At 40.6% G+C, this 25216-nt stretch overlaps 2 protein-coding genes across 3 annotated transcripts in view; both read left to right on the top strand.

Moving 5' to 3' along the window:
• LOC139549667 (small ribosomal subunit protein uS3) lies at positions 1-5904 on the top strand. 2 transcript variants are annotated; one of them, XM_071360365.1, is made up of 7 exons: positions 1-139; positions 1156-1286; positions 1781-1874; positions 2141-2235; positions 3583-3770; positions 5315-5554; positions 5829-5904. In XM_071360365.1, the coding sequence occupies exons 1-6, from the start codon at positions 56-58 to the stop codon at positions 5512-5514; spliced, it is 792 nt and encodes a 263-aa protein (XP_071216466.1). In that variant the 5' UTR covers positions 1-55; the 3' UTR covers positions 5515-5554; positions 5829-5904. The 2 variants fall into 2 exon arrangements, with proteins under 2 accessions (XP_071216466.1, XP_071216553.1); XM_071360452.1 differs by having other exon boundaries at positions 128-476.
• Positions 5905-8254: 2350 nt separating this feature from the next.
• The window catches only part of LOC139548570 (remodeling and spacing factor 1-like), a 47796-nt gene continuing 30834 nt past the window's right edge, over positions 8255-25216 (top strand). The window contains exon 1 of the mRNA XM_071358361.1: positions 8255-8469. Within this exon, the coding sequence (XP_071214462.1) occupies positions 8316-8469 (154 nt within the window). The 5' untranslated portion in view covers positions 8255-8315. The remainder of the gene's footprint in view (positions 8470-25216) is intronic.

The raw sequence follows: 25216 nt of genomic DNA, 5'->3' as shown, positions 1-25216 counted from the left end.
GTGAGGAAGAGGAGAATCAGGGAATGTGCATGCGCTTAAATGAAAACAATAGCATATGGTTATTTCCGGGAAGCCGGAACAGTCTTTCCGGTCTATGAAACTTCCCAAGATGGCAGTGCAAATATCTAAGAAGAGGAAGGTTTGTACCGATTTATCTTTAGTTTTAGAGATTTCAGTTCACATATATAGAAACCACCCTTATAGTTAAGAAGTTAGTTACTGCGGTAACATGTCCTGTAAGTAGATGTACAATTTTCCGAAGTTTTTAAAATTTATTTTTATTTTTAAAGCTACGGCTGGTGACCTAGCATGCTAGGCAGCACGCGCACATGATCCCATACTGTAGTGTGTTGAAATATATTCTTCATTGACCAGTGTAGTTTGCTAAAGATGTTAACTAACTAGAAACATGGCAGTGCAAATAAAGATGTTAACTAACTAACAAGATGGCAGTGCAAATATCTAAGAAGAGGAAGGTTTGTACCGATTTATCTTTAGTTTTAGAGATTTCAGTTCACATATATAGAAACCACCCTTATAGTTAAGAAGTTAGTTACTGCGGTAACATGTCCTGTAAGTAGATGTACAATTTTCCGAAGTTTTTAAAATTTATTTTTATTTTTAAAGCTACGGCTGGTGACCTAGCATGCTAGGCAGCACGCGCACATGATCCCATACTGTAGTGTGTTGAAATATATTCTTCATTGACCAGTGTAGTTTGCTAAAGATGTTAACTAACTAGTTACTTTGCTAACCCACTGGTACCTTTCTTATCCGCAGCTTCAAAATGTAAATCAATCCCCAACCTGCAGGGTATTCTCCTTGCCATGCAAGTTTAGTAGGTCTTACAATATTACTATGCCAGTTTTCCATAAAACATCAACATGCCACCGTGAGGCCAGATAATGTGTGCGTCGGAAAAATAAGTTGCCTCCGGATAGATGGGGTTTTCTCGGTTCGACCAGGAGAGTTAAACTGTATTTAATGTGATCGAAGTGTACATGTAACATTTCAATCTTTACTTTGGTTAGACATGTGTCCTTGGTAAGTCTACTGATTGTTGCAATGAGCAGCCAGGATGCTGTATTTCAAACTGTCCCTGCTAAATTACTTGCTGATTACCTCACTCACACTCCTCCTGTCATATTTTTACAGTTTGTCGCTGACGGCATCTTCAAAGCTGAACTGAACGAGTTCCTCACCAGAGAGCTCGCTGAGGATGGCTATTCCGGTGTGGAGGTTCGTGTCACTCCAACCAGGACCGAAATCATCATCCTGGCTACCAGGTGAGTCCAAACACCTGGACATAAAAACCACAGGCGTACTGGCACATTCTACTCCAAATCAATGTTTGTCAGATGTTTTGACCTCAAAAGTAGTCTGTCAAGATGAATCCACACTATTGGTTGTGCATGTCCAGCTAAATGCCTGAACACCCCCCCCCCCAAATTTTTTTTTATTAGCTCTGGAAATTACATGGTGCATATCTGTTCCCATTATTTTGGGTTGTGGTTTATAGCTGTATCTGTGGGGGGGGGGATTAATGACTGCGTGCTGACCGCCATTCATGGTGAATGCAATAATGTTCCCTATATTTTCAATGCGTTTTCTGCAGTGGGTGGGATCGTGAACTTTTCTCCACATATGACCACATGAGTTTTGACTATCTGATAAACTTAGATTTTTAGAAAGTTGTCTCTGATAATGAACACTACTGTTGAGAGCCAGTGAGTTGACTCAAACTGTTGAGGTGCCAACAGACCAAATACTTTTTCACCAGGACACAAAACGTTCTTGGTGAGAAGGGGCGTCGTATCCGTGAGCTGACTGCAGTGGTCCAGAAGAGGTTTGGCTTCCCAGAGGGCAGTGTTGAGGTAAGGGATGCTTGGTTTCAGACACCCATTGTTATGTTATGGCCATGATAGATCTCTACATTTTTGTTTTCATTGCTTCAGGATCATATTTTAGGGGTGGTGGATGACTATAAAGTTAGTATTTGCTTGTGGCTCATTCCTTGTCAAATACTACCAGAAATTCTATCGTTGTCTTGTCCCCCTAAACACTTTCTGCTCTGTGAAAGTTTGCAACATACTGTGAGTGTGGTTATATAACTGTCCTTGTCTGTTTTTCTTGCCATCAGCTGTATGCTGAGAAGGTTGCCACTCGTGGTCTGTGCGCCATCGCCCAGGCAGAGTCCCTGCGCTACAAGCTTCTTGGGGGTCTGGCTGTCCGCAGGTGAGGATCTTTGCCCTGTGTTTTCTCGTACTAACTATGGTTAGTACTTAATTAAAGGTGTGTGTTAGTTACTTTTTTTTTTTAAATTGAACCTTTATTTAACTAGGCAAGTCAGTTAAGAACAAATTCTTATTTACAATTACGACCTACCAAAATGCAAAAAGCCTCCTGCGGGGACGGGGGCTGGGATATTAAATAAAAATATAAGACAAAACACACATCATGAAAAGAGACAAGACAACACTACATAAAGAGACACATAAGACAACAACATAGCATGGCAGCAACGTGTGACAACAGCATGGTAGCAACACATGACTACAACATGGTACAAACATTATTGGGCACAGACAACGGCACAAAGGACAAGAAGGTAAAGACAACAATATATCATGCAAAGTAGCCACAACTGTCAGTAAGAGTGTCCATGATTGAGTATTTCTCTCCAGCTTTAAAGTAATTTTCCTGCAATTCTATACATTTTGCCATGGAACTGAGAGAAAATGTTGCAGTTTTAAAGATGTCCTACAATTCTATGCATTTTTCTATGGCTAATGCTGTGTTCTTTTGCTCAAACATAATTAGCTAAATTAATTGTTTTTGGAATGTTCAATTCTCCCTGACTCTGGTTTTGTATTTTGTTGATTGTTAGTTTTCAAAGATTATATATTTTTTAAATGGTCCATAATCTTTCCTACATGCTCAGTCTGGTTTTAGGGGTTTTAAGTTTACACTGAAAGTGTTTTTCATCCCGAGAAGTTGTGTTCATTTAAAAAAAAAAAAATCTGGAGATGCAACTATACTAGCCCTCCCAAAGATTTCAATGGCAAAAAATCCCTGCTCAAATTTTTTTTAATGCAACTATTTAGCAGGCAAAATGTATAAGCACTGATAACATTTCAAACTCTAAGATGTTTGTTTGTGGAGTATGTCAAGTGCTGTGAAAATGTTACGTTTTCAGTTGTGTACTGTAAGCTTTTTGCTTTAAGCCCCTTTTCACTTTTTAAAACGCGAATGAATCATTTTCATATGAACGGACATTCTTAATGCCCATCCTGTCAAACCTTGAAAATATAATGAAGTGATGCAGTGGTATGGTATACCTCTTGTGACTTCAGTTATTCTTTTAGGTGTTAGTTGAAACTGGAAAATCCCAGTGTTAGAGCGCAATCTCATCTTTTACAATATTTTACACACTACTCTAAAGGGTGGGATGAATAGAGTTTAGGAGATCAAGACTGCAATTATCTGTTGTATATTGTTTTCATGCCACTGTCTGGCAAAGTTGAAGACCTGGGACTTGTAAGAATATATGGTGTTTTAATTCTGCTTGTTTTGGTGTTGCAGAGCCTGCTATGGTGTCCTGCGCTTCATCATGGAGAGCGGATCCAAGGGTTGTGAGGTGGTGGTCTCTGGAAAGCTCAGGGGTCAGAGGGCCAAATCTATGAAGTTCGTGGATGGCCTCATGATCCACAGCGGAGACCCCGTTAACTACTACGTCGACACTGCTGTCCGCCATGTGCTGCTCCGTCAAGGTGAGGTCACCCTGGGGTTTTATGCCTGTGTTAACTGAAGAGTAAAGAACATTTCTTGCAGTGTTTTACCCTTACTGCCACAATGACATGCAGCTCATTATGCATGTATATTCCTCCAACCAAATCACAGGTAGGCCTTTGTAAATATGAGCAAATCAGCCAATCTATTATACACTGAACATTGAAGTTAAATTCAATGTGTTGTATTGAATAGATGTTTGAATTTGTGACAGCTTTTTGCTTAGCACATATGTAGAACGTTTAGAAAACGCCTTGTGCACCTCAAGTGCACAAGGCACTTGAGGTGCTTAAAGTACTTGAATTTAGAACTCAGAAATTAAAGTATTGGAATACCTTAAATCAGACATTTTCTCAAGTTGATACTTGAAAAGTACTTGGATTAAAATGAGAAAACAGATCATAACCAAATATGTTCATGTTCAAAATGTATTGGTCTTACAAATTAATTTCCAGGCAGACTACTAAGTTTTATTTCCTCACGTGTTTCATGCTGTGGTTGCCAGGCGAGCTCGCTCATCCCATCCACACTGCCACTCAGCCAGGCAGGTACAGAACTGACTGTACCTGCCTGGCAACGTCACATGGATAGCTAAAATGCCAGGCAAATGTAGATTTAATCCTACCTTTTGTGGGTATGGAACATTTCTGGTATCTCTAGTTTCAGCTCTGAGAACATTAGACCAACACTTTACACGTTGCGTCTTATATTTTTCTTCGGTATAGTTTACCACTATATCACTGGACCCAATCATCCCACACTTCTCTGCAACAACCTTCAGCTTTTTTGCCAATATCCTCATTTACGGGGCGCCCGCGATATTCTGCTTTATCAAGCGGCAGCCGTGTGCCTGCCATCACATTTTCCCTTCACACAGGCCACCCACCCTTTCCCGACCAGCAACACTAAAGCAAGACACTTTTCTGTAACTATTAATTAGTAGATTCCCAAATACCCAATAAAAACAGTCATTCAGCTGGAATTGTGTAGTAATGTGAATAGGAAATGTGTTCACCAGTAGGCATGTCTCAACTCTGCTTGTCACTACTCAAATTACAAAATCATTAGTACTGACTTAACACTCATGTAGTGAAACATCGTATTATTTAGTAGAACTTGTAAGGTAGTGATGAATACTGTTTTTCCCCCATGAGGTTGTGGCAATATGTTGCCACCTGGTGGCTACTAGAAACGATTGCATAATATTAACTGTTACAAATTGATGGTCCTTGAAAATAGATATTAGTACTTGAAAGTCCTTACTTGACTTGCCACTGTCTGTACGAATCCTGAAAACGGGAACAAGCGTCTTGGGGGTGAACAGGATACTAGGCTGCTGATTTCCCCCTATGGTATCGCAATACTGCTTGGTATTGAGATAATTGGCCTGGTTTCATTAGTACAAGGTTTGTATAGTGACAACACTAATCAAGACGACTTGTCGTCTTATGGAAAAGGACCAGAAATGATAAGTGGTGAAATGGTGTGAAATACTTGAGGTGCAATCTGTTCTGCCTGTCCAAAGGTGTGCTGGGGATCAAGGTGAAGATCATGCTGCCCTGGGATCCCAGCGGTAAGATCGGCCCCAAGAAGCCTCTCCCCGACCACGTGAGCATCGTGGAACCCAAGGACGAGCAGGTCCCTTCAACCCCCATCTCAGAGCAGAAGGGAGCCAAGCCGGAGGCCGCTGCCGTCGCACCTGCGACACCCGTCCCCACAGCATAACCATGAGGGAGCCCCAAACCAGAGTCACAATTGTCCCAATGTAAGGCAGGTTTAGCTAAGTGTTAAAAAGGCAGGATAAGTTCCAGTACAGCTTGCACAGTGCTGCTTTGTCGTTCCCCCTGAACACAGAAACCCTGTTTCCTACTATCTCGGTCTGTCTGCATCCCACCACGGCTGGCAGAGACGCTTGGTTTCAGACAACACGTTGCCCATTGACATAAATCTATGCATTTTGTTAGCATAGCCTAAAAGGAGTGCAAAAAAGTTTAAGGTAGAAAAATGTCTGCTCTAATTTTCTATATTTTTTTTAACAGGTCATCATGAGTCATCTGGAAATTATCCAAATACCTTTTTCAAGTGTTGAGAAAAAAAATAAAAATAGTAAATGTTTGTAAATGTTTTCTTTGAAATTATTTGACCAAATTACCTTTCACTATGGGAAGTTACACAATGCTTGCATTAAAACGGAGCCTTTGCCTTTTTAAAGTCACTTTGGTTCTTGACACCCACCCCAGAGCATCTAGAATGTAGTTGCAACCTATTGCCAAACTGTTACTTTTACTTAATTTGTCATAATGGTGGTTAAAAAGTTAAGCAATTTAACTTGTCTGTGTGAATTACAATTGCATGTGTAATATAAAAAATATCTGGAACATTTTGTATGACAATGTATGGACATGCCAAAATCATGGGTATTCATATGAAGATGGTCCCCCCCTTTGCTGCGAAAACAGCCTTCACTCTTCTGGGAAGGCGTTCCACTAGATGTTGGAACATTGCTGTGGGGACTTGCTTCCATTCAGCAACAAGAGCATTAGTGAGGTCAGGCACTGATGTTGGGAGATTAGGCCTTGCTCGTGGTCGGCATTCCAATTCATCCCAAAGGTGTTCGATGGGGTTGAGTTCAGGGCTCTGCAGGCCAGTCAAGTTCTTCCACACTGATCTCAACAAACCATTTCTATATGGACCTCGCTTTGTGCATGGGGGCAGTGTCATGCTGCAACAGGAAAGGGCCTTCCCCAAACTGTTGCCAAGAAGTTGTAAGCGCAGAACTGTCTAGTATGTATGACTGTATAGTGTAGCATTAAGATTTCCCTTCACTGGAAGGGGCCTAGCCCAAACCATGAAAAACAGCCCCAGACCATTATGCCTCCTCCAAACTTTACAGTTGGCACTATGCATTCGATCAGGTAGTGTTCTCATGGCATCAACCAAACCTAGATTGGTCCGTCGGGACTGCCAGATGGTGAAGCGTGATTCATAACTCCAGAGAACTCGTTTCCACTGCTCCAGAGTCCAATGGAGACAAACTTTATAACACTCCAGCGGCAGCTTGGCATTGCACATGGTGATCTTAGGCTTGTGTGCGGCTGCTCTCCCATGGAAGCTCCCGACGAACAGTTCTTGTGCTGACGTTGCTTCCAGAGGCAGTTTCAAACTCGGCAGTGAGTGTTGCAACCGAGGACAAACTATTTTTACGCATTTCAGCACTTGGCGGTTCAGTTCTGTAAGTTTGTGTGGCTGAGCCTTTTGTTCCTAGACATTTCCACTTCACAATAACAGCACCTACAGTTGAAGGGGGCAGGGCAGATATTTTACAAACTGACTTGTTGGAAAGGTGGCATCTTATGACTGCCATATTGAAAGTCACTAAGCTCTTCAGTAAGGCCATTCTACTGCCAATGTTTGTCTATAGAGATTGCGTGGCTGTGCTTGATTTTATACACCTGTCAGCAACGGGTGTGGCTGAAATGGCCGAATCCACTAATTTTGAAGGGATGTCCACATACTTTTGTAACATTACCTGTGTCAGTATTTACCATCATTCATTGCATTTGAAAAATCAGGGTAATTGACTTCTAAATCATTAGCAAAATCATGTTTTTGGTGGGTGAAATACAGCTTTGCATGGAAAACATAATTCTATAGTTTTCCCAAAATTATATTTTTGCTGTGGAGAATAAGTAAAAATACTTAGTTTTTTGGGATATCTATACTTTACTATTTATTTTTGACAACTTTTATTTAACCACATTCCTAAAGAAAATAATGTACTTTTTGCTCCATACATTTTCCCTGACACCCAAAAGCACCCGTTGCATTTTGAATGCTTAGCAGGTCAGGAAAATTGCCTAGATCACACATTTATCAAGATAACATCCCTACTGCCCCTGATCTCACTAAACACATACTTTGTTTTTAAGTGATGCCTGAGAGTTGGAGCATGCCCCTGGCTATCTGTAAATGTAAAAAATAAAAGACGATGCTATCTGGTGTGCTTTTTTATAAGGAATTTGAAATGATTTATACTTTTACTTTTGATACTTAAGTATATTTAAAACCAAATACTTTTTGATTAACTCAAGTAGTATTTTACTGGGTGACTTTCATTTTTTGAGCCATTCTCTATGATGGTATCTTTACTTTTATCCCCACTGAGTGTTCGTGGCGTTACAAGTGGATGAATTGATACAATTGCCAATAGGCAGGCAGTGTATCACATTGTAGAAGTTATTCAAGCTACAAAATGGCAGCTGCGTCCGAGCCACTGTATGGCAGACTTTCCATGTATTTATTTGGGGCTAAATTGCCTAACTATGGAAGAATGTGAAACTCTTCACACCTTCATCAGTGCCTAAATAGTATCACTGAAGGATCATTCCGCGCGCATACTCTTTACATTAGTAATTTTACTTTTTACCGCAAAGACCTCTGGGCTGCTATTTTCTTTTTCGCGGTGAATTGTGGGCAATCATTGGTCCTCCGAGCTTTTCGAGTCTGCTGCTCCACCATTGGAAAAGATGGCTGCCTCGGCTCCATCGGCGGGTTTCTCCTCCGATTTGTGCCCAAGCTACGCCGTGATATGCTCTTTTCTAGAGCGTTATGGAGCTTTGCTGGATCTACCGGAGCTCACATTCCCGCAGTTGGAGAGATATCTCCAAGACACATCTTCAGGTATAGTTTGAAAAGCGCGAGCTGCTGTGGGGACGTGCGACTCCACACCATTGCATAGTGTTCTGTGTCGTTTGTCCCAGCTAGCTAGTTGTTATTGTGTGTTTTCCAAACGTTTTATATGCATTTTTGCTGTCCCAAATTCATACTAAAGATCCCGGGTGAGTCAGATACTTTGTTTTTGCACTGTTTAACTCCGAACTTTTCAAAGACTGAAAGGCTTCGGTGAAATTTGCTGATTTTAAATGATTGAATTTATTTTCCAGCCTTTATCTGCCATAGACCGAATTGCACGATATCACATCCTACAGAAACTGCTTTGAGCTTTTGCACAAAGATTAATTGCTGTTAACAATTATGAAAGTATGGGGCACACATGTTCTTCGCGTTATGACGTATGTTGTGATAAGGACAATTGTCCATTTGTATTTACCGTTTAGTAATATTTTAGTTGTGGTTCGCTCGCGCTGTATTGCGCACGCGCACACCTGGTCTTCCTGCTCAATGGACTCCTTAAGTAATTAGGTTCCAATTAGCTTGTATAGTAGCCACAAAGTCCAAATTGTCAACAAATCTTAATGGTTAGTTTTAAAATAAAAAATTGTATTTTGATGCATGAAATAAAAAAACATATTTGGGGCCGAATAGTGATTTGGAGGTCCCAGGCAGAGGCCTGTTCGCCCCCAATTGTTTTCATTTATAGTGAAGAGTAATTTAACTGTAAAAATGTACTACCTTTTAATGTGCCATGAACATGAACCAGTCACTTTTTGAAGTGATTTGATGAGAGAGACATTTTTACATTAATCCCAAAATAATTCTAGCATCTGAACAGTGCACTGTTCAACTGCCAACTTTCCTTCAATTCACAAGTGGCTGAAACTATCTCATTGGAGAAAGCATCAGTGATCGAAACAGCGCCTCTCTGTCTTACTGTATGTAGCCCATGTATCCGATGCCAAAATCTTTTTGGGCAGACAGCATCAGATATAGTGTCTATAGAAAGTCTATTAATTTATTTTATTGTTACAAAGTGGAATTAAAATGGATTTAATTGTATTTTTGTCAACAATCTACACATTACTGTCTAAGTAGAACAATTCTCTATATATTTTTTAAGGATTAATGAATAAAAGAAATTATATACCTTGATTAGATAAGTACCCTGAGTCAGTACATGGTAGAAACACCTTTGGCAGCAATTACAGCTGTAAGTCTTCTTGGGTAAGAAATTCACATGTGCGGCTATGTACTAAACAACCAAAGATTTCAACACTAAAGGCTGGTTTATACTATGGGTCTGTTCGTAAATTTAATCTGGAGTGCCAGAGGGTGCTCTGGGTGTAAATAAACTGTTGTCAGATTGTCCATTCGTAAATTGAGTGTTTCGCTCTGAGGGCACACTGGATGCTCTGGTCGAAAAGTAGGGTTGATCCAAGCGTTCTGACCTAACAGCAGTCAAGCACCCAAGCTAACTGGCTAATGTTGGTTAGCAAGCTAGCTAAACTCAGCAAAAATAGAAACGTCCCTTTTTCAGGACCCTGTCTTTCAAAGATAATTCCTAAAAATCCAAATAACTTCAGATCTTCATTGTAAAGGGTTTAAACACTGTTTTCCATGCTTGTTCAATGAACCATAAACAATTAACCTCACTAGGGTATGTGGGACGGTAGCGTCCCACCTCGTCAACAGCCAGTGAAACTGCAGGGCGCCAAATTCAAAACAACAGAAATCCCATAATTTAAATTACTCAAACATACAAGTATTTTACACAATTTTAAAGATACACTTGTTGTAAATCCAGCCAACATGTCCGATTTCAAAAAGGTTAGACAATGAAAGCACACCAAACGATTGTTAGGTTAGAGCCAAGTCACAGAAAAATACAGCCATTTTTCCAGCCAAAGAGAGGAGTAACAAAAAGCAGAAATAGAGATAAAATTAATCACTAACCTTTGATCTTCATCAGATGACACTCATAGGACTTCATGTTACACAATACATGTATGTTTTGTTCGGTAAAGTTCATATTTATATCCAAAATCTGAGTTTAGGCGGGACGCTACTTTCTCACTTCGCAAAAAGCCAGAGAAAATGCAGAGCGCCAAATTCAAATTAATTACTATAAAAATCAAACTTTCATTAAATCACACATGAAAGATACCAAATTAAAGCTACACTGGTTGTGAATCCAGCCAACATGTCAGAATTCAAATAGACTTTTCGGCGAAAACATACGATGCTATTATCTGAGGATAGCACCATTGTAAACAAAGAGATACGCATATTTCAACCCTGCAGGCGCGACACAAAACGCAGAAATAAAAATATAATTCATGCCTTACCTTTGACGAGCTTCTGTTGTTGGCACTCCAATATGTCCCATAAACATCACAAATGGTCCTTTTGTTCGATTAATTCCGTCCATATATATCCAACATGTCCATTTATTTGGCGCGTTTGTTCCATAAAAACAGCGGTTCCAAATTGTGAAACGTGACTACAAAATATCTCAAAGGCAAGACAGGAATGTCAGTGTTCTGCCAATGCCAGCGAAGAGCCCGGATCTCAATCCCATTGAGCATGTCTGGGACCTGTTGGATCGGAGGGTGAGGGCTAGGGCCACCCCCCCCCCCAGAAATTTCCGGGAACTTGCAGGTGCCTTGGTGGAAGAGTGGGGTAACATCTCACAGCAAGAACTGGGAAATCTGGTGCAGTCCATGAGGAGGAGATGCACTGCAGTACTTAATGCAGCTGGTGGCCACACCAGAGACTGACTGTTACTTTTGATTTTTGACCAACCACGCCCTTTGTTCAGGGACACATTACTCCATTTCTGTTAGTCACATGTCTGTGGGACTTGTTCAGTTTGTATCAGTTGTTGAATCTTATGTTCATACAAATATTTACACATGTTAAGTTAGCTGAAAATAATGCCACCACGCACAGTTGACAGAGGACGTTTCTTTTTTTTTGCTGAGTTTACGTCTAGACACAAATGAAAGATCTGCTCACTCTGACAATTTTACTCGCCCTGGCAGAGCTGGTTAGGCAGATTTTTTTATGTTATCCAGTGCATTGGTGACTGCAACTGTCCTGCTGGCAACAATCTAATTACGCTTTTTTTGCCAACGTTTACTGATACTGGCCTTATTCAACAGGTGTTGAGCGTTTGTAAATTTGTCAGTTATTCTGTGCTCTGGCACACTGACGAGAGTGCTCTGAAATCGGAGTAGACAGCCAGAACGAATTTACCAGCTACGTCTATCAACAGTTGTTCCAGTGACATTAACATTCTATTGAAGTAGATACTTGCATAGTGGAGTCTTTTTTTTTTTTTTTGACATGTAGCTAGCTAAACAATTAACCATAATCCCAACTCATAACGGTACAACCCTACATGAATCTGCAGGTAGCTAACCAACCAGGTTCAATGTTAGCTAGCTAACATCAGGCTTAACTAGCAATGCAAAGAATAATATTACTACACAGATCATACACGTAACATTAACTAGCCAGCCAGCTAACGTTAGCTAGCTAGCTAAAAGTTTCACTTTAACTTGAAATGAAAATGAATTTCTGACTAAATTAGAAATGTGTATTATCTGACAATGTAGCTAGCTAGACTCTCTTACCCATATACATGGATGGACACTTCTCCCTCTTAGTCACCGATGCCATGTTTGCCCTTAGTTTGAAGATGTCTTCCGGAGCCTTCTGTGTGTTCTCTTTTCGACTCTGTCTGCATGTTTGCAATCAAACGCTATAATTTTCTCAATTTCCTTAGCTATCATAATCTTATTCCACTGATTTTCAAAACTCGGTCCTCCAGAAAGTGCAGAACAACACTTATGCAGGTTTACTACGCGATATCTTTCAAAAAAGCCACATTAGAAAGGATTACTTACACATACTTGACCAGCTGATATTATAGAGAGAAACATGCTACATGGCAGATCAATCCGAACTCATCTCCCGGCATGTCCAGCCCACTCATTAGCTCAACATATCATGGCTAACTGGAAGGTTGCTGTTTATTTCCATGGCTAAACCAACTAGGCTCGTAATTTTAACAATTTTATTCGTATTTACAGATTGCATACAAGTTTAAGGCATGTGTAATTTCACGTTCGAGAACATATTTCTGCCCCAAATGTTTATTTATTTAAATTGTTTACGTTCAAATGGAGCTCCTGTGAAGTAGTGACGCGCCACATACGCCTAGTTTCCTGAAACGGTTCACTATTGTGCAATATTTGCCCATTTTTTATTTAAAAAATGCTTCATGCTCTGTCAAGGTTTTGGGGATTATGGCTGGACAGCAATTTTCAAATCTTGCCATAGATTTTCAAGCAGATTTAAGTCAAAACGTTAACTTAGCCACTCAGGAACATTCAATGTCTTCTTGGTAAGTAACTCCAATGTAGATTTGGCTTCTTGTTGTAGGTTTATTGTCCTACTGAAAGGTGAATTCGTCACCCAGTGTCTGGTGGAAAGCACACTGAAGCAGATTTTCCTCCATGCTTTTGCCTGTGCTTAGCTCCATCCCATTTCTTTTTATCCTGAAAAACTCTCCAGTCTTTGCCAATGTCAAGTATACCTACACCATGATGCAGCCACTACCATGCTTGAAAATAAGGAGGCAGTTACTCAGTGTTGTAGGATTTCACCCAAACATAATGCTTTGGATTTATGCCAAAAAGTGTGTTCCGTTGCTGTTTTTTCCCCCAGTATTACTTTACACATGCATGTTTTGGAATATTTTTATTCTGTGTATTTGTATTTTCTCTGTCATTTCGTTAATTATTGTAGAGTTACTACAATGTTGTTGATCCATCCTCAGTTGTCTCCCATCACAGCCATTGAATTCTGTAGTTGGCCTCAAAGCAGTTTCCTTCCTGTCCTGCAGCTCAAGGACCTGTGGTAAATTCAATTGATTGGACATGATTTTGAAAGGCACACACCTGTCTATGTAAGGTCCCACAGTTGACACTCCATGTCAGAGCAAAAACCAAGCCATGAGGTCGAAGGAATTGTCCATAGAGCGCCGAGACAGGACTGTCGAGGCACATCTGGGGAAGGGTACCAAAAATGTCTGCAGCATTGAAGGTCCCCAAGAACATACTGGCCTCCCTTATTCTCAAATGGAAGAAGTTTGGAACCACCTAGACTCTTCCTAGAGCTGGCTGCCCGGCCAAACTGAGCAATCGGGGGAGAAGGGCCTTGGTCAAGGAGGTGATCAAGAACCCGATGGTCACTCTGACAGCTCTAGAGCTCCTCTGTGGAGATGGTAAAATGTTCCAGAAGGACATCCATCTCTGCAGCACTCCACCCATCAGGCCTTAATGGTAGAGTGGCCAGACGGAAGCCACTCCTCAGTAAAAGGCACATGACATCCCGCATGCAGTTGCCAAAAGACACCTAAAGACACTCACCATGAGAAATAAGATTCTCTGGTCTGATGAAACCAAGATTGAACTCTATGTATGGCCTGAATGCCAAGCGTCACGTCTGGAGGAAACCTGACACCATCCCAATGGTGAAGCATGGTGGTGCTGTGAGGGAGGTTTTTCAGTGAGGGAGGTTTTTCAGTGTCAGGGACTGGGAGACTAGTCAGGATCGATGGAAAGATGAACGGAGCAGAGTGCTCAGGACCTCAGACTGGGGTGATGGTTCACCTTCCAACAGGACAATGACTCTAAGCACACAGCCAAGACAACGCAGGAGTGGCTTCTGGAGAAGTCTGAGTGGGCCAGCCAGAGCCCAGATTTGAACCTGATTGTACATCTCTGGATAGACCTGAAAATAGCTGTGCCGCAACGCTCCCCGTCCAATCTGACAGAACTTGAGAGGGTCTGCAGAGAAGAATGGGAGCCCAAAAAATAAGTTTTTGCTTTGTCAATATAGGGTATTGTGTGTAGATTTGATGAGGGTGGGGGGGGGGGAACAATCAGTAAAAAAAATAAAAAGGCTGTAACTTTACAAAATGTGGAAAGTCAAGGGGTCTGAATACTTTCCGGTACTGTATTTGTTGTCTTAATGGAAAAGGTGTTACAGGCTTTGGTTTTTCATTTATATTTAGAGGTTGGATGTTAGCACGTTGGGCGCACTGATTTGGTGTCACCTCGTTAGTCAGTATGTTACACCCGTGCTGGCTTGTCATCTCGTTAGTCAGATGTGATGTTTTAAGAGTTGCTGGCCCAGTGCTCCAGTTGGTTTGAGAGATGTGGAGGGTTAATACTTTTTTTTAGTTGGGTCTCCCTATTTCATTTATTTAAATATATATATATGATCTTCCTTCCTGTTTTTTGTTTGTTTTGCTCTACTTATTGGTTTGCTTTGTCTTCAAGTTTGGTGTAGGTTTTAATTTTGTTTGCCTTTTCTTGGGCAAGTATAGTGGGTGTCTTTTAGGTCCCAGTTGTTGTTGCTAGTCAATTCAGTGGACAACCCCATAAGTGTTTTTCAGAACCCCTCTTAGAACCCAACCTGTTTTTGTTTTGGTTCATGTTAGTGAGTCTTTGTTAGTTCGCCATTCTGTTTAGTTCATTGCTGGGGACGTAACATCTACACACAATACCCCATAATCTCAAAGTGGAATTACGTTTTTAGACATATTAATAAAAAATGAAAAGCGGAAATATCTTGACTCAAATGTTGAACCCCTTTGTTATGGCAAGCCTTAAGTTAAATAGTAAAAATGTGCTTATGTCAAGTTGCATGGACTCACTCTGTGTGCAATAATAATGTTTAACATACAATTATCTGTAAGGTCCCTCAGTCGAGCAGTGAATTTCAAGCACAGATTCAACTAAGAAGACCAGGGAGGATTTTCAATCCTTCATAACTCATTGGCCGGAGAGGAAGGAAATCGCTCAGTGATTTCACCATGAGGCCAATGGTGACATATAAAACAGAGATTAATGACAGTGATAAGAGAGACATGAGGATGGATCAACAACATTGTAGTTACTCCTAATACTAACCTAGACTGAACAAAAATAAATGCAACGTGAAGTGTTGGTCCCATGTTTCATGAGCTGAAATAAAAGATCCCAGAAATGTTTCAATCTTTTCAACTTTTGTGCACAAATTGGTTTATATCTGTTAGTGAGCATTTCTCCTTTGCCAAGACAATCCATTCAACTGACAGGTGTAGCATATCAGGAAGCTGATTAAACAGCATGATCATTACAGGTGCACCTTGTGCTGGTGACAAAAGTGCATTTTTGTCACAACGCCACAGATGTCTCAAGTTGAGGTAGCACGCAATTGGCATGCTGACTGCAGGAATATCCACCAGAGCTGTTGCCAGAGAATTGAATGTTCATTTATCTACCAATGTCGTTTTAGAAAATTTGGCAGGACATCCAACCGGCCTCACAACTGCAGACCATGTGTAACGGCGCCAGCCCAGGACATCCACATCCGGCTTCTTCACCTGCGGGATTGTCTGAGACCAGCCACCTGGACAGTTGGTGAAACTGGGTTTGCACAACTGAAGATTTCTGCACAAACTGTCAGAAACCTTCTCAGGGAAGCTCATCTGTATGCTCGTCATCCCCACTAGGGTCTTGACCTGAGTGCAGTTCGGCTTCGTAACCGACTTCAGTGGGAAAATGCTCATCTTCGATGGTCACTGGCATGCTGGAGAAGTGTGCTCTTCACGGATTAATTCTGGTTTCAACTGTACCGGGCAGATGGCAGACAGTGGCGTCGTGTGGGTGAGCGGTTTGCTGATGTCAATATTGTAAACCCCACCATGGGGCACTCTGGTATGGTATGGGCAGGCGTAAGCTATGGACAACTAACATTAATTGCATTTTATTGATGGAAATTTGAATGCGCAAAGAAACCGTGCCGAGATCCAGGCACGACAATGGGCCTCATTCATTCACCCCAATCACCTAATGTTTCAGCATGATAATGCACAGCCCAATTTCGCATGGATCTGTACACATTTCCTGCAAGCTGAAAATGTCCCAGTTCTTCCATGGCCTGCATACTCACCAATTAAGCTTGTTTGGGATGCTCTGGATCAACACGTACGACAGCATGTTCCAGTTCCCGCCAATATCCAGCAACTTCGCACAGCCATTGAAGAGGAGTGGGACAACATTCCACAGGCCACAATCAACAGCCTGATCAACTCTGAGAAGATGTCCCGCTGCATGTGGCAAATAGTGATCACAGCAGATACTGACTGGTTTGCTGATCCACTCCCCTACCTTTTTTTGTTTTTGGTATCTGTGACCAAGCAATGCATATCTGTATTCCCACTCGTGAAATCCATAGTTCAGTCAATTGAAATGAATTAATTCAGCCCTAATGTCCTTATATGAACTGCAACTAAGTAAAATCTTTGAAATTGTTGCATGTTTATATTTTTGTTTAGTTTAAATGACAGAGTGAAAAGAAGGAAGCCTGTACAGAATAAAAATGCTTATCCTTTTTAGATAAAACTATACTAAATATATTCAGGGCACCAAATAATTTATTAAAACATACTGTTTTGCTATGAAGGTCTACATTACAGGGATGCAAACTAGGCACCTTTTAGAAAAATTTCTCAGTTTTGAATCCAAAATAGGTGACCTACGTGATTCGTGTAGATCCGATGAGAAAAGTTTGGTGGGGGGCTTGGATCACTACTGGCTGTAAGCATACGAGTGATTAGCGTTTGGAGCAATACTGGCTGTATCCAAGGCTCAGTCAATCGTTCATATAACAGAATGCAGCACGCCACTGAAGAGACAACCAATTTGCCAATTTCCGCATCACTGCGCGCTTTGGAAAGACCGCGGGAGAGTGTAAAGGCCGTTTTCCAGTTACAGCAGCGCGTCCGCCGGAACGATAACAAAGAGTTAGGTGAGAAGCCTGCCCACGGAGACCGGGGCGAGAAGGTGATGGAGCGTACTTCATGAGCTGTAACCGAAAAATAACTGGCAATTGAGATGAGGGAGAAAGTGTGGTGGAACAAGCATGGTTAAGTATCTTGCTAGCTGGATCAAATTCTCCATTAGTTAGCCAAAGAAATGTTGAACAACATTAGCCAACTTCACTGATCAAGTAATTGAGTTTATGGTGTGAAAATTAGCTGGTTAATGAAGGCAGACAGCTAACGTTACAACATCAGGTGAAGTAACATTAGTAACCTAACCAATTCGCTATAGTATTAACTGGTATATGACTCCTTGCCGTTCCTCAAGTTATAACGCGTTAGTTGCTTACTGGACCCTGGCAATCTGTGAAATGTTAACTAGCTAACAAACCAATTACTATCAGTGAACTTATGTTTTCCCTCAAGTATGTGGTTAATTTTCAGAATGAGAGAATTAGGTGAAAATAAGGCATTGCTTGTTCAACAAGTGGATTCAGGGATAACGTGGAGCTGCACCTGGCTTAAGCTGGATGCCACTATAGAGTTGAAAGGAACACCACAAACTTTCCCTCTTTCTCACTTTTTCAATACAGTGGATTAAAAGGGGTATGCCAGGTGTACTCTCTGCCTGAAAGAGATCAATTATGCCAACAAAGGGTATCATGCTCTGCTGGCACGTTGTAGAACAGATGTCCACAGGCAGAACGTAATAATGTGTAGCCCAAAGATATTGCTTTTGTTGTGTTGAACTTGACAGTAACACTTTTGTGTGTGAGTGAGGGGATGCTCTTTAAAAAATATGTATTATTTTACTCAACGTTATTTCTGCACACATGTAGCCTTGTGCACTTGATCGACGTCTACTGTAGTGGCCACTATAATAGAGCAAATATAGAATGCCTGTTTCATTCTATTTCTTTTTTCCCAAGTGCAATATTTCTATAATAAAGGCTGTCATGGTAACTGCAATATTAGTGTATTGTTTTTTTCTCAAGACTGGAGTGTCAGTTGCAGTAAAGTCTAGGCAACAAATAACATTGGATTGCTTTCTTAACATTTTTTTAGCTGTTAGTTAGGTTCACTTTAACCTCATTTTTTTTTACACAGAATGATCATGTAGATCATAATATTTTGTTTAACTTCTTACGGCTGAGATCCTGTTAATGGGATCAATATGACAACAGCCAGTGAAAGTGCAGGGCGCCAAATTCAAAACAACAGAAATCTCATTAAAATTCCTCAGACAGACATAAGTATTTTACACCATTTTAAAGATAAATTTGTTGTTAATCCCACCACAGTGACCGATTTCAAATAGGATTTCGCTTTTCGGCGAAAGCACCACAAACGATTATGTTATGTTAGAAAAACACAGCCATTTTTCCAGCCAAAGAGAGGAGTCACAAGAATCAGAAATAGAGATAAAATTAATCACTAACCTTTGATCTTCATCAGATGACACTCATAGGACTTCATGTCACACAATACATGTATGTTTTGTTCGATAAAGTTCATATTTATATCCAAAAATCTTAGTTTACATTGGCGTGTTATGTTCAGTAATGTTTTGCCTCCAAAACATCTGGTGATTTTGCAGAGAGCCACATCAATTTACAGAAATACTCATAATAAACATTGATAAAAGATACAAGTATTAAACATGGAACTTTAGATAAACTTCTCCTTAATGCAACCGCTGTCAGATTTCAAAAAAACTTTACGGAAAAAGCACACCAAGCTATAATCGGAGTACAACGCTCAGAGCCCAAATAAGCCATAAAGATATCCTCTATTCTTTTGGAGTCAACAGAAGTCAGAAATAGCATTATAATTATTTACTTACCATTGATGATCTTCATCCGAATGCACTCCCAGGAATCCCAGTTGCACAATAAATGTTTGTTTTGTTCGATATAGTCCATTTAAGTCCAAATACCTTCATTTTGTTCGTGTTCAGTCCAGTAATCCACATTCATGACGCGCAGGTCAGACAAAGTCAAACAATTCCATTACAGTTCGTAGAAACATATCAAACGATGTATAGAATCAATCTTTAGGATGTTTTTAACATAAATCTTCAATAATGTTTAAACCGGACAATTCCTTTGTCTTCAGAAATCGCTCTCACTTGAGCGCGCATGTTCACCTCGTGACAGACACCTGACTCAAAAAGCTCTCCTTCCCTCATTCTTCACAGTAGAAGCATCAAAATGACCAATATGACCAATATCCCACTGTATATTGGATAGGCAAACCTTCAAACCTCAGATTTCCCACTTCCTGGTTGGATTTTTTTCTCTGGTTTTTCCCTGTCATGAGTTCTGTTATACTCACAGACATCATTCAAACAGTTTTAGAAACTTCAGTGTTTTTTATCCAAATCTACTAATAATATGCATATCTTAGCCTCTGAGCCTGAGTAGCAGGCAGTACTCTGGGCACCTTTTCATCCAAGCTACTCAATACTGCCACCCAGCCATAAGAAGTGAATTGGTTAACCTGCATTTCCCCCTAGCAGAGATTTTTTGCAGGTTTCAGTGTAAAAAAAAAAAGTCACCAGTTTGCATCCCTGACATGAACCTTAACAACACTGTGTAGGGTAGCACCATGGTGTAGCTGGAGGACAGCTAGTTTCTGTCTGTCCTCTGGCTACATTCATTTTAATCCAAAACGAAGTAGGCTCTTGGTTCCTTCCCCCTTCAATAGACTTACACAGTAATTATGACAACTTCCAGAGGACGTCCTCCAACCTATCAGAGCTCTTGCAGCCTGAACTGTTGTCCACCCCGTCAAAGGATCAGAGAATGCGCATAAGCTACAGCTAGCTAGCACTGCAGTTCATCAAAAGTGGTGAGTAGTTGACTCCGAGCGAGACAATAGTTGAACAGTTTTGAACAAATTAATTTATTGAAAAATGAAGGAACAGCGAGAGGGAGAGAGAGATGGCTAAATTGATCTTATTTAGCCTACTCAAACACCCGGATCAGAGAGGGATGCCATGTTAGCTAGCTGTCTATAGATGTCTAACACTGGAACTCTTTCAAGTTAAGGTAACCTTTTGGTTTTATTAATTTATTGCCACCGGGCCTGCCGGTGTAACTGCTAAATGGCTTGCTGATGGTACACTGTACTGCTTGATTGTAGCGGGTTTACTAACATGTCAGTTCTAGTAGCTATGTTGACTATGATGTTCACTAATATGGTGACAAAAATGTAGGCTGTGTGCAGCGATTATGATATGAAGGTTTGGCTTGGAAAGTATTTTATTTTGCCTGGTCACAGACAACTGATGTGTTGTGCACTGAAGTCCCCAAGCATAGGGAAAAGGTGAGAGCGCGTAGATGCGAGAAGGAATACAAAGAGCATAGTGATCATGCTGTTTGTATGTGGCTGCTATGTAAGTAAACAGTGTTTGCATGTGATCAGGGGTGTATTAATTCGTCCGATTCTTCTGTTGAAAAATGTTTCTTAAACGGGTATAAACATACCTGAATTTGTCCAATAGAAACTCTTGGACTAATCAGCTAGATGTATGCAAGGCAATTTTAAATGGGTCACTGTCTGTCACCTTGATTACTCAAATGTTTCTCTCAATCTGTGCACCTACATTGTAAACTTTAATTCATAGGCTAGGTTGTAGTAACCTCATGATTGTTATAAAGAACATTTGAGTACGGTGTAGTAGCCTAAATATGTTGGTGTTATATTGAGCTGGGTGAATGGAATATGAATGACAGTCATCCAATATGTTGTAATAGAAATAAGGCCATGCTCATAAAAACAAAATTGTCCTCCCTCATCTTAAACAATACCGACTGCCACTGATTCCAAAACCTGCATTTTGTTTGCAAGAAGGCACGAAAGTTAAACTGCAAAGAATGTGGCAAAGAAGTGAACTTCATGTCCTGAATAGAACGTGTTATGTTTGGGCAAACGCATCACTGGTACCACTCAATGTTTTAAAGTATGGTGGTTGCTGCATCATGTTATGAGTATTCTTGTCATTGGGAAGGACTACAGAGGGGTTTTTTTTAGGATAAAAAGAAAATGAATAGGCAAAATCCTTGATGGGGAAAACCTGTTTCAGTCTGCTTTCCAACAAACACTGGGAGACCTTTCAGCAGGACAGTAACCTAAAACACAAGGCCAAATCTGCGCTGGAGTTGCCTACCAAGAAGACGGTGAATGTTCCTGAGTGGCCTAGTTACAGTTTTTGACTTAAATCGTCTTGAAAATCTATGGCACGACTTGAAAATGGCTGTCTAGCAACGATCAACAACCAACTTGCCAGAGCTTGAAAAATGTAAAAAGAATAGTGAAAATATTGTACAATCCAGGTGTGAAAAGCTCTTAGACTTACCAGAAAGACTCACAGCTGTATTCACTGCCAAAGGTGATTCTAACATGTATTTACCGGGAGGTGTGAATACCTATGTAAATTTGATTTCTGTATTTCATTTTCAATACATTTTCTTAATCTAAAAACATGTTTTCTCTTTGTCGTTAGGGGGTATTGTGTGTGGGGGGGGTGGTGTAATACACAGCTCTGGAAAAAATTAAGAGACCACTGCAAAATGATCAGTTTTACTATGTGTTTGGGTAAAATGAACATATATATATACAGTGGGGAGAACAAGTATTTGATACACTGCCGATTTTGCAGGTTTTCCTACTTACAAAGCATGTAGAGGTCTGTCATTTCTATCATAGGTACACTTCAACTGTGAGAGACGGAATCTAAAACAAAAATCCAGAAAATCACATTGTATGATTTTTAAGTAATTAATTTGCATTTTATTGCATGACATAAGTATTTGATACATCAGAAAAGCAGAACTTAATATTTGGTACAGAACCCTTTGTTTGCAATTACAGAGATCATATGTTTCCTGTAGTTCTTGACCAGGTTTGCACACACTGCAGCAGGGATTTTGGTCCACTCCTCCATACAGACCTTCTCCGGATGCTTCAGGTTTCGGGGCTGTCGCTGGGCAATACGGACTTTCAGCTCCCTCCAAAGATTTTCTATTGGGTTCAGGTCTGGAGACTGGCTAGGCCACTCCAGGACCTTGAGATGCTTCTTACGGAGCCACTCCTTAGTTGCCCTGGCTGTGTGTTTCGGGTCGTTGTCATGCTGGAAGACCCAGCCACGACCCATCTTCAATGCTCTTACTGAGGGAAGGAGGTTGTTGGCCAAGATCTCGCGATACATGGCCCCATCCATCCTCCCCTCAATACGGTGCAGTCGTCCTGTCCCCTTTGCAGAAAAGCATCCCCAAAGAATGATGTTTCCACATCCATGCTTCACGGTTGGGATGGTGTTCTTGGGGTTGTACTCATCCTTCTTCCTCCAAACACGGCGAGTGGAGTTTAGACCAAAAAGCTCTATTTCTGTCATCAGACCACATGACCTTCTCCCATTCCTCCTCTGGATCATCCAGATGGTCATTAGCAAACTTCAGACGGGCCTGGACATGCGCTGGCTTGAGCAGGGGGACCTTGCGTGCGCTGCAGGATTTTAATCCATGACTGCGTAGTGTGTTACTAATGGTTTTCTTTGAGACTGTGGTCCCAGCTCTCTTCAGGTCATTGACCAGGTCCTGCCGTGTATTTCTGGGCTGATCCCTCACCTTCCTCATGATCATTGATGCCCCACGAGGTGAGATCTTGCATGGAGCCCCAGACCGAGGGGGATTGACCGTCATCTTGAACTTCCATTTTCTAATAATTGCGCCAACAGTTGTTGCCTTCTCACCAAGCTGCTTGCCTATTGTCCTGTAGCCCATCCCAGCCTTGTGCAGGTCTACAATTTTATCCCTGATGTCCTTACACAGCTCTCTGGTCTTGACCATTGTGGAGAGGTTGGAGTCTGTTTGAGTGTGTGGACAGGTGTCTTTTATACAGGTAACGAGTTCAAACAGGTGCAGTTAATACAGGTAATGAGTGGAGAACAGGAGGGCTTCTTAAAGAAAAACTAACAGGTCTGTGAGAGCCGGAATTCTTACTGGTTGGTAGGTGATCAAATACTTATGTCATGCAATAAAATGCAAATGAATTACTTAAAAATCATACAATGTGATTTTCTGGATTTTTGTTTTAGATTCCGTCTTTCACATTTGAAGTGTACCTATGATAAAAATGACAGACCTCTACATGCTTTGTAAGTAGGAAAACCTGCAAAATCGGCAGTGTATCAAATACTTGTTCTCCCCACTGTATATATATATATATATTTTTTTTTTTCTTTTTTTTTCTACAAACTACTGAACGCATTTCTCCCAAATTACAAAAACAATTATTGTCATTTAGAGCATTTATTTGCAGAAAATGACAACTGGTCAAAATAACAAAAAATATGCGTTATTGTCAGACCTCGAATAATGCGAAGAAAATAAGTTGATATTCATTTTTAAACAACACAATACTAATGATTTAATGTAGGAAGAGTTCAGAAATCAATATTTGGAGGAATAACCCAGATTTTCAATGACAGCTTTCATTGGGAGAAATGTTTTCAGTAGTTTATAGAAATAAACAAACATTTTCATTTTACCCAAACACATACCTATAAATTGTAAAACCAGAGAAACTGAGCATTTTGCAGTGGTCTCTTAATTTTTTCCAGAGCTGTATATAATCCTTTATGAATTCAGGCTGTAACACAATGTGGAATAAGTCAAGGGCTATGAATACTTTCAGAAGGCACCGTATATTCGTGCATAAAGGCCTTTTCACCAACATTTCTCACATAATTAATTTTAATGATCCCACCCTGTCTAGTGTATTTTGTTTTATCGACATTTGGAAAGTTTTTACTGACAAATTAGCTGATTCCATCAGGCCTGTCGTGACTTTGTTTTTTATCCGACATGTACTTTACTCGCTTAAGGTTGGATGGAAACCTGGTTAGAATGTAAGTGGGATTCATATTCAACATACACATGCTATAGCTACAGGTAATGGCCAAAATAATAGAAACACGAGTACATGAGGGATACAAAGTATATTGAAAGCAGGTGCTTCCACACAGATGTGGTTCCTGTTAATTTAAGCATGGCCTGAGACAGTTTTTTCCATCAACAAAACACCAAATGATGGTGTTTCTTGTGGAAGAATAAGAGCAAGTAACAGACACTTGTTAAATTTATGCCACTGTGCATTGAAGCTGATCTGGTTCGTAGTGTCCCGATGCCTTGTTTTCTTTATTTTGGCAGTTACCTGTATATATTGGCTTATACATAGGGCCAGTTTACATTTCTTTTCTTAAATTATTATACATTTTTGACTGGTATTTTCAGTATTATCCACTAGGTTTGCTGCAGGTAGAAAATCCTAGGAATTGTTCTTTAATTGACACAAGCTGTCTCCAATCAATCAATGTCTGGTTGTATGTGTGTTTGGTGAGGTTATCGCCTAAGCCAGGGGGAGGCGTAGCTCTACGAATCTATATTGCACAAAGCCTATTATTTGGTAGCGAATACTATTGGTAGATTCTACAAAAATTTGAAAATTAAGGGCAGTTCAACTCTGGGTAGCCCCGACCAGGTCTCACTATGTGTTGGCTTAAGATCCCTTCACGTTTCTCTATATCAAGTCCCTCGTGTTTACACGCCTCTTCATTGGCCTTACTGGCGGCATCCCACTTCTGACGCAACTGTCAAGCCAACACCTTAACCATTATGCCAAGTAATCCAAACCTCTTGGCGTAACGGTCAGTGTGTTGGCTTAACAATCGCGTCAGATCCCGTTTGCCCCAGAAGGCTACAGTAGTGCTCACCAGAATAATGTCAAACATCGATAGAATGAATGCATAAGTAAGCTAGTTAACACCGGTAATGTTGTATGTTCCGTTTAGGGACCGGGGAGAGAACC

Source organism: Salvelinus alpinus, chromosome 1 (genome assembly GCF_045679555.1).
Source record: "Salvelinus alpinus chromosome 1, SLU_Salpinus.1, whole genome shotgun sequence".
NCBI lineage: Eukaryota > Metazoa > Chordata > Actinopteri > Salmoniformes > Salmonidae > Salvelinus > Salvelinus alpinus.
Note: the sequence above shows the minus strand (reverse complement) of the source record. Positions and strands in the feature narration are given on the sequence as shown.

Coding starts and splice junctions, on each gene's coding strand:
- LOC139549667 (XM_071360365.1), top strand. CDS start 56: ATGGTTATTTCCGGGAAGCCGGAACAGTCTTTCCGGTCTATGAAACTT. Junction 140..1,155: donor AAATATCTAAGAAGAGGAAG/GTTTGTACCGAT, acceptor ATATTTTTACAG/TTTGTCGCTGACGGCATCTT. Junction 1,287..1,780: donor ATCATCATCCTGGCTACCAG/GTGAGTCCAAAC, acceptor CTTTTTCACCAG/GACACAAAACGTTCTTGGTG.